General features: G+C 31.1%; 1 protein-coding gene across 1 annotated transcript; it reads left to right on the top strand.

The window, feature by feature from the left end:
• Positions 1–2056: 2056 nt before the first annotated feature.
• r-l (rudimentary-like) lies at positions 2057–8912 on the top strand. The gene is made up of 4 exons (XM_074180943.1): positions 2057–2356; positions 3134–3629; positions 4638–5168; positions 7190–8912. The coding sequence occupies exons 1-4, from the start codon at positions 2207–2209 to the stop codon at positions 7438–7440; spliced, it is 1428 nt and encodes a 475-aa protein (XP_074037044.1). The 5' UTR covers positions 2057–2206; the 3' UTR covers positions 7441–8912.
• The last annotated feature ends 1471 nt before the right edge of the window (positions 8913–10383 follow it).

Raw genomic sequence — 10383 nt, 5'->3', positions numbered from 1 at the left:
CCTCGTTTCTGCCACTACCTGTGATCATTGTATTGAAATATTATAACAATTGACCACTCTTATACTGCCCCTCCTGAATCTCATGAATCGTTCACCAATTTTGTCACTTGAGGAGGTCTTTTTTATGCTTCAGATGTAGTTTACAAAATTTAACATTTTGTGGAAAAACAAATTCGTCTATCAATAGAAACTAAGGATATGTTTAACTCGAAAATAAACTTTCAAACAGACAGTTATAAACAGAGTAATAAATAATTTTGATGTGATTATAAATATTTTCAAACCTAGACATCCTATTATTCAGGAATTTGAAGGTGAAGAATGTCATAAAATCCAGATCATTCAGAAAGTTACTGCCATATATTTAAAGTGCTGGTATCACCACAGTAAATTGTTAAATTTACAATTGCAAAAAAGTACCTCAGTAAGACAAAAAAAAATGACAATAGGACGGATACGACTATCCGTGAGAACCATGTTTTGACCTAGAAGTATATCTAATGAATCCAAAAATATTGGATTTCAAAATGAAAAAATGTGACTCAGCAAATAAAAGGATTATTCAAAATACCACAGATCATCTCATTAATAATCATAATTTTATATATACTGATGCATCAAAAATTAAGGTTTGGGGTATATATTCCAAATATAGATTATTCCTTTGCAAGTAGATTATATGATATAATAAATATTTGTGATGGTGAATTAATAGCAATTTAGAAAGGAATGATGGTACGTATAGAAAAGCAGTTAAATAATAATATCATCATAACAGATTCTAAGAGTGCCGTAGAAAAATTAACACAACGTAAAATTTCTGCAAAGATGAACTATATTTCCTTAAGTATTAAAAGCATGTTATTACTCCCAAAAAAAATATTGAAATCACTTTTGCATGGGTTCCTGATGGGCACGCAAATATCTCAGGAAATGAAAAAGTAGATTTATTAGCTAAATTTGGTACAACATTAAACATACCTATGAAAATAAAAATAGATAAAAAGACATTGTTGCCTATACTCAAACGAAAAAATTTTACGGAATTTAGAGAACAGTGGAAAATTGATATAAAAACAAAAGGTAGGTATTATATACATATGGCAAAATTTATACCGAATATCCTGATAAATTATGGTAGAATCAATATCCATATTTAAGGCATATAAGTATAAAGCATATAACGACAATAATTAGGATGAAAACTGGGCACTGTTTAACAAAAAAACATTTATATCGAATTGAAATAAAAAATAATCCATATTGTGGATGTGGATAAGAGGAAACTTTGGAACATATTTTCTTTGAATGCTCAATCAGAACTGTACCAAACGTGGATATTTATCGGTTGTTTATATAATATGAATGGTTCTCCCCCTGAACTTCATAACAATTTTAAGGAATATTAATTTAAAAATAATTATATTAATCAATGATTCCGTGTTAGGAATCACACGTTAAAAGGTAAGACCTCGTTAGTCCTTAGCTCGCACAAGTTCTCAACTTTTGAGAGTTGTCGGTCGTATGGGGGCGACAGCTGAATAACGGAAAAACAGATTTCAAATAGATTTTTTCAAACAGAATAATTTTTCAACATATAATAAAATTGAATTATAGAGAAAAAAGAGTAGAGGGATGAAAAAAAATAAATAAAAAAAGTAAATGTAAATAGTCAAATTAAAAATAAAAAATTATTGGTATTATTTAGGTATCCCATTTTTAACTTTTTTCATCTGGCTTCTTTTTATCCGAGGCAGCATTTCGGTTTGTGGTAATGCTTCACAGCTGCCCTGAAGCGAAAAGAGTCCGTCCCTGCTATAAATACCGGTCTTGCACAAAGAAGGCAGTGAAGATGATATGGAAAAACAAAGAATAAAAATATTTTGAGAAGAAATAAATGGAGTACAATATTGTGTAAAACAAGACTCTTGTACTCCCTGGACAAAGTGTTCATTATAGTTATCACTATAATTAAAAGAGCACTGGTCATAATAGCGCCAAATCTGGAAGCTGGGACAAAAATTAAGAAGAAGTAGAGGAAGTACTGTGATAATAGAAGATAGTCTTGAAGTTTGAAGCGCCTGCACATGTTTTTTCAGTGGCGTAACGTTTAATTAGTTCTTTTATTTTTCAAAAGAAACATTTTGTGAGATTATTGAAGTTAATTGCAACTTTTATTCATTAATCTATCATATCAATCAAAAATATGAAGTCATTCGAAGAAAAATTGAAAAATTTTGCTAAAGAATTGTTCGAAGCAAATGCAATAAAATTTGGAGAATATAAAACAAAAATAGGAGTGATGACTCCCGTTTATTGTGATCTACGGGTTATTGTGAGCTATCCAAAATTAATGGTAAGCTTTGTGGTGTCCAATCTTAGAAAAGCATATAAATAAGGGTACATTCATTTTGCAGTTTCAAGATTGGATTCATGCACCAGTCCTAAGTCCTGTCACAAGTTTCAAGTATTGATAATTCATGTTTTTCATTTATTACTACCTAGTCTTTTATATGGAAAACGTATATTAAAATTAGAATGCCATGTTTTTTCATTGAAATGAGTAAATCAATTATTTAGAGTAAATACCCCCACACTAACCCTATTTAGCATAATTAGCAACTGTAATTGACAAATGAAATTATCATAAGGGTTCTTTTCTGCCATTATATATATATATATATATATATATCAGGGTTCTTTATCATTACTAAAATATATTTCAAAAGCAGGATGCGGTACTATTTTAATCACAGAACGTGGATAACTTCATATCAAATTAATTAATAAATCGACATCGACTGCTACAAACGCAGTTAGTCGTTCAGCACTTATTCACATTATAGGTAAAAATGCACCAGGATGATTTCCATTTTGCCCATCACAGCAAGGTGGATCAATTGACCCATTGCCACATCGCCTTTAATAATGTCTGCTGCAGTAGCCAACGAAACATCACATATAAAAACCTGCAGACCACAGCTAATACATCCGGTAACATTGGACAATTTGTCAACTGATTCTCTTATAAATCGTCTGATGATCACAACGTTGTAGAGTTGTTATAATAATGTTTATGGTTGAGCAACAGACATTTTCAGTATGAACTATTGTAATATTAAATTTTTTCCAGGACACATTAGCTGACCTTCTCATTGTGAAAGTTGAGAAAATGAACGTTGAGCTTTTATGTGGTGTACCATACACTGCATTGCCCATAGCTACAGCAGTTTCTTTGAAACTATTGAAACCTATGGTGATGAGGAGGAAAGAGGCTAAAGACTATGGAACTAAAAAACTTATTGAAGGTATTTTCACTGCAGGCCAAACTTGTTTGATTGTAGAAGATGTTGTTACTTCTGGAAGCAGTATCTTGGAAACTGCCAAAGATTTGAATGGCGTTGGTATAAAGTGTACAGACGCGATTGTTCTTTTGAATAGGGAACAAGGAGGTGAACATTTTCTAATGAAAAATGGAATCAAGATGCACAGTTTGCTGACTCTGACTCAAATGGTAGGATATTTGAGAGAATTTGGCTGTGTTGATGATGCAGTTGTTGAGCAAGTAAAAAGTTATTTGGCTAATACCCAGATTGATGAAGTTTCTTTAAATGAAACTATCACAAAAGGTGAGGTATAAATTTATGAAGGTGAAGTTGTACTACTTAATAAAAATATAATCACTCTCCCTTATCCGTGTTCCTGAAGAAAATAACTGTTTAAATTTGAATCATTCAAAACTAATCCTCTTATTATTTTATTAAATAATTCTTGAAGAAATTGAGAAACTCTGTGTGATACAAATTGAATAATCTTGTGAAACTACAGAATTTGACAATTAAAACACAATGTATAAAGATAATTGATTGAGTATTTGTGAAAAAAACCTTTTTGGCTTTCTATTTTATCATCAATATAAAGAAGTGTGAGGAACTTACAAAAAAAAAAAAAGGAAAATGAATGTGTCACTAAGTCTTATCAAAAATGTGTAGATCATGCAAAGAAGTTTCTTTCACTCACAAACCGGATGAAAAATATACCTAAATATACGAAAAATATATCTAAAACAAGTTAAACAGAATCTCACTAATCCAGCACTTTAGTAGACTAATACGTCCAATAATCCGGAACACCTATGCACTCCGTCGTCGTGTCATCGTCTAGCAGTCTAACCTCAAAACTTATCACCTGTACGTGTGTTACAATTACAATAAAACCTGTCAAACAAGAACACAAATATGTTCATACATACATATTCTATTTATGAAATGCTTTATTCTATTTATTACTATTTTTCTCTATAACCCAATAATCCGAACATTGTAATAATCCGGCCCCCCCGGTTTTTAATAGTGCCGGATTAGTGAGATTCTTCTGTAGATATAAATAAGTGTGAAATAGTTCTTATGTATTTCTTGTGACATATAGCGGTCTTATGAACAACAAAGCTAATATTAATATTACGGTCTATGAAGTTTTATTAATTAATAAATTCAGTATGTTTACGCAACTCAAATATCACTTGTCCGTTCATAGTTTTTCTGAATATTAATTTTCAGACATTAAATCTACGTCTACCTTTATGAACCTCATCCTTGATTTCATATTTGTTAACACAATATTTTCTTTTTTTGCAGACCGACTAGGTCTTTCATTTCTGGATCGGGCAAAATATGCCAAAAATCCAGTTTCACAAGAACTGTTTAAAATTATGTCTTCCAAGCAGACTACATTGTGTGTAGCTGCAGACCTAACAAACTCTACTGATATTTTGAATCTTGCCGAAAGAGTTGGTCCCCACATTTGTGCCTTGAAAACCCACATCGACATTGTTGAAGATTTCCATCCGAATATGTTAGGACCCCTGCAAGAGATAGCAAACAGGCACAATTTTATACTCTTCGAAGATAGGAAGTTCTGTGATATTGGAAAAACTGTGGAATATCAGTATAGTAAAGGAGGTGGTTGCATTTCGTCTTGGGCTAACCTGGTAACAGCCCATTCTTTGTTGGGTAAAGGCGTTTTGGATGCAATAAAGGGTAGCGAAGGTTTGCAGAAGAGAGGGGTATTTCTGTTAGCAGAAACTAGTGCTGCTGGAAGTTTAATAACGGAAAGTTATGTGAAAAGTACTTTGGAGATGGCCGAGGAATATTCGGATCTGGTTGCAGGTGAATATTTAAAAGTAGAATAGAATTTATTCATCATAATAATTCAACATAATAATACTAAAAGTTACACTACAGTAAAGTATTCAAGTAATACTTTGTTGTGAGATAAGAGAATAAAGAGTTTAGTCTTCCTGTTGAAGATGATCACTTGGTGATCAAAACGCGTGTCGAGGTGTTGAAAATAACAGTTTTGTGTTGGGATAAAACTCCAATAATCTGTTGAAAAAAATCTGTAATATTCATACTCATACCTGTATAAAGACACATACTATTCATCTAATAAATATTATTTACAAATGCTTTGAATTTTTTGACATATTTTATGTTTTTCAATTTGATTGGCTTAAAAAATTATGTGTTCCAGCAGTATTTTGATTGTGGTGCTCATAGTTGAAAGTATTTTTTGCAAATAAGGAGCTGCATGAAAGAAAACGAATAGGAAACAATTCAGATGAGTTTAACTCATCCCTTATTGTCATAGCATATTTTTGAAATTTTTGGAATCGATAGTTCTCATTTTGAATCAGCAACAAAGCCATAGCTTAAGGGGGTTTGTATGGGGTCAGAACACATTTTCTCTGAAATTTCAATAGAAAAAAATATAAAACTTGCTTTGATGAATTTCATTCATATAATGAGATTGGTCAACTGTTGATCTGTGTAAGTTCTGTTTTTTATTTTCTGAAGATGTTGCTAGGAAGAGAACTCTTCCCAGTCAAATAAACTCAGCTGACAATCGACGTTAATTTTTCCAAATCATTGAATTCAAAATGAACTGATAATGATATGTAGTGAACAAAAAAATTGTTGCAACAATAAACGAAGCAAAATGTTTTTCAGTTTTAGCCGATGAAACAACCTCTCGAAAAGTGAACAGATATCTCTTCAAATAAGATATCCGTTAATAACTAGTCATAACATTATTTGTTTCCATTGGTAACGTAACGGGAAGAAATTTAGCAAATGTTTTACTTTAAATTCTGGAGTCTTTAGGTACTGTATTCAACCGAAACTCATTTCCTCAAGATTTGTATGTTCTCTGCAACTCTCATTCTTTGATTTCAGCTATAGAACATCCATTCAATGGGGCATCGTTAAGTTATAAAGTGATTTCCTCAAAATTCTGCCAAAAGGATTAAGGCTTTAAAAGTCAATATCGAATTGAATTTTCTCGAGACAATGACTTCACAACACTTCTGACTAATTTCTTATATAGTTATTCAGATAAGTTTATAAAACAATGAAATTTGACGAAGAAACTACTCTGCTTGACATGTTGCTCAACAAGCACTAAATATAAACCAAAATGGCAAAAAGAATTGTCCTAGATTAATGAAATTTGGTATATACTAAAGTTGTTGAAGAAACAACTTTTTTAATGACTTTTCAAAATTATGTAGAGAAATGACATTTTTTATTTATTTTTTTAAAGTATGTCAGTTTTGACAAATATTGACTAACATTAGTGGCAAGTGTTCATGTAATTTTTAGTATTATTCAAAGGGTGTTGCGAAATTGTGAACTCAATAGTGATGAAGAGTGCAGAAACAAACAGATGCATATATTTTCATGATATCGATTGCAAAACGTGAAAATGTTTGACAAAATCTATTCAAAAATTAATGATCATTCAGTGAATGAATCAAACATTGAACGACTGATATTTAGAAAGCGATGCCATTAAAAATTTCGAAATGTCTAAGGATTGTTATTCATGTGTTTAAGAAAATATTCTTAAAGTGTAATATAAACAGAAAATACATCATTCTTTGGAGTAACATTCACAAGAACTCAATTATATTCAATGGATATGAATTATTTGATCACCTGCCAGTCTGAGTTGAAGAAATCAAGTAGTACAGTAGATTTAGAGAAGCTGTTGAAATACTGATATATTTCCAGAAGTATTTTGATGGTGCTACCGACTCTTGATGTATTTTAATGATCACTTATTTTTAAGTGAATATTATTATGTTTGTTTAATCGGCATTTTTATTTATATTGTAATTTTGATGTTTTAGGAATCGTTTGTCAAAGTCCGCTCTTTTTGAAGAATCCTGGATTAATCCAACTGACCCCCGGAGTTCGAATCGATATAAAAAAAGATGATTTAGGACAACAATATAACAGTCCTGCAAGCATTGTTCTTGAAAGGGGCGCTGATATAGCTGTTGTTGGAAGAGGGATAACTTTGGCAAAAGATCCAGAGGTCGCAGCTGCTGCTTATAAAAAGTTACTGTGGGATGCCTATCTTCAAAGAATAAAGGAATAAATTCAAATCAGTATGCAAGCAGAAGTTTGTCTTTGTCTGTGATTGGTAAATGTAAAAAACTCAAGTCATTGTGGCCTTTTTAATAATAGGTCCAACTGGATCCAAAGGATCATAAAGCTTAGCTATGGTGGCTAAATTAGATCTTTTTGTGCTGTTGCATTTGATATAATAAACTGGAAGGTGTCCTGTTGGGAGTTACAATACAAACCCACATTTTTATCATAGCATCTGGATCAATTGTTATCATGAAATGATTTTATATTTTATTTCATTACCACCATTGCCTTAGCTGAAATTGTTATTTGATAAGTATATTGATCACTCGCTTAGTTTTCTCAATTGCTTCTAATTCACTTCCAAAACCTGTGATCATATCATCAACATAAAAGTCCGATATCTCCAACCTAACCTATCTGATATTGACAAAGCACTGAGTGCAATAATCATTGATCTGATTCTTAAATGAAATGTGGCACTGATTTTACCAATGGAAAACGTTATCACTTGCTCCAGTGCCAAACTATTGCTTTCACTCTCAGCCTGTAGCATGTGCATTAATTCGTATTTCCCAATATAGCACAATATTTACAATGAATTTCAATATTTATCTAAAACTCTTTGTTGAGGATTTTTATGTCAAGTTTGAAAATGTCCTCACAGGACGGAACTGCAGTAACGTTAGTTACAAATGAAAGTGGTAAAAAACATAGAAAGTTTCAATTCTTTTTTTTTTGCTGATGATTTCTCACCACGTAATAACGGCTACATCCATCAATTTATTGATTATCTTTGTGAGCATCAATTTCCAATATAAATTGATGGATTTAGCTGTTCCTACGTGGTAGTAAATGTCCTTATAGGACGAAACTGCAGTTACGTTAGTTACAAATTAAAGTGGTAAAAACATAGAAAGTCTCAATTCTCTTTTCTTCATTAATTTCCAATATGTATGTTTTAGTATCAATAATGTAATTTTGATAAAAATGTTTGAATTACTCCTACATATTGTGTAAAGGAAATTTACTTATGTACACTTTATTATATAAGTAAAATTGTGATTGTTCTGACCAATCTACTAAAATAATAAATATAACAAGTTTCATTAGTTTTAAGGTAATATTTCAGATCCACTTTGTGAATACCAATTTTAATCTCGTTAGAAAAGGAAGAAAAGTTAAGCAGAATAGATATTTTTCAGAGTATTCATCTAAAGTGCCTTTTCTTGTTTTTTTTTGACAAAATTTTAGTTTTAGATAAGTAGCAATATATTTTTGTTATTCTTTATCTGTACAAATGTTCGTATTTTTTTTTTGGAGATAACCTGAATTTCAAATTCATGATTGAAGAGAATTATATATTATCAAAAATTTGTTATTCATTTTCACTTCAACATTTTTGTCATCTTAATTATACTAACATAATTTATCTCTGAAAATGTTATATCACATAAATAAATATATTGTGCTTTTTAATTCATTGAAAAAAATTAATTCCCTCCAACCCATCTCATTAATGAAAAACGTCTAGGTAAGTTTAGTTGAGTGTATAGTTGTAAAATAAAGGTTTCCAGGAAAAATATTTTCAGCCACTGATTTGTTATAAAATTTCATTGATTTGGAATAGGAAAATCTATCATATGCATCACAAGTAAACACGAGACTTCTCGTATACTTGCAAAATATGACAGAGAAATATATCTTTTATTGCAATGAGACGTCCGATCTCCTAATACTCGTTTTTGTGGGATGTTTCTTCCCTGCTTGGAGTTGGTACTAGTTAACAATCTTTCTCTTAGACAAAGGTTTTATATTTGCAGTTGAGCCCCGTTGAAATTAATCGAGTCCTACGCACTTTGCTGCTTGAGTCGGATCTTTCTTGCACTGATGAGAGGAAATACCTCGAAATAGGTGTGTAGGTGATCTACTTGAATAATTTCAGCATGGTCCTGATGCTGGATGAACGAGAAACCTCTGCGAAACTAACCTCTGTGAGGTATCTTACATAAGTGTCTGTCGGATATAATTCAATATCCAGCGTGGCACTAGCCGGGGAAGTAGTTGTTTTTCGGCAGGCTTTTACCAGAACTTATTGTGTAGATAGTTGGGAGAGATGAATATTTAGAGATTTTATTTCAAAATATATGAGTTGTATTAGATTCTAATCACTTTTCAATATGATAAGGTCAAAAACCAACAAACATACAGAGTAAAGATTTATTTTTGTCATCACAATAAATATACCTGAATCCAAGTTGGTAACAATACCTCATAGAAGAAACAGATGAGAAACTGCGCCAATACTGAACATGATCATTAACGGAGTGAGAGGTATATCTTTTTTTTCCTTGAAAATAGCAAAGATATAATTTCTCTATAAAGAACCCGTATGTTTTTTATGACGAACGATTTGAATTTTTAGACCATTTGTACGACAGGCAAATATCTCTCAAGTTTTAATAGTTTGCTTAGCTCTAGTAGTCTCAATGATCGTCTATTATGGATCAATTATATGATGATAATTTTGTAATTCTAGAGAGTCCAAAATAAATTCTTAAAATTATGTGCTCATGAAAATAATTTTCCCATTATCCATTATGAATTTATCAATATTTTGAAAATTCTCGATCTTGAGCTGTTGAAGAAAGAAAATACGGATTGTATTCTGATATTGAGACATATTTCTCAGAATATTCATTTTAATAAAAAAATGTTGGTTTGGTAAAATAAACACTGCAAACGAATAATTCGTTTGTTTCATTGCGTTGCAATGTTTTTTATTTTTAATATGTATCTAATATGATGGTTTTTAAAAAAGTAATATTATCAACCCGAAGAAACTACTTTTCGAGCCCTGAAGAATTTAAAGTCGAAACTTCTGCAAGAAAACAATAATTGTTTTTTTTTAAGAAAAAATTGATCCTGTTACCCAACCAACCTTTATTCA

Source organism: Leptinotarsa decemlineata, unplaced genomic scaffold, assembly GCF_025532065.1.
Source record: "Leptinotarsa decemlineata unplaced genomic scaffold, Ldec_3_MD MMD2_tig00026307_RagTag_RagTag, whole genome shotgun sequence".
Taxonomy (NCBI): Eukaryota; Metazoa; Arthropoda; class Insecta; order Coleoptera; family Chrysomelidae; genus Leptinotarsa; species Leptinotarsa decemlineata.
Note: the sequence above shows the minus strand (reverse complement) of the source record. Positions and strands in the feature narration are given on the sequence as shown.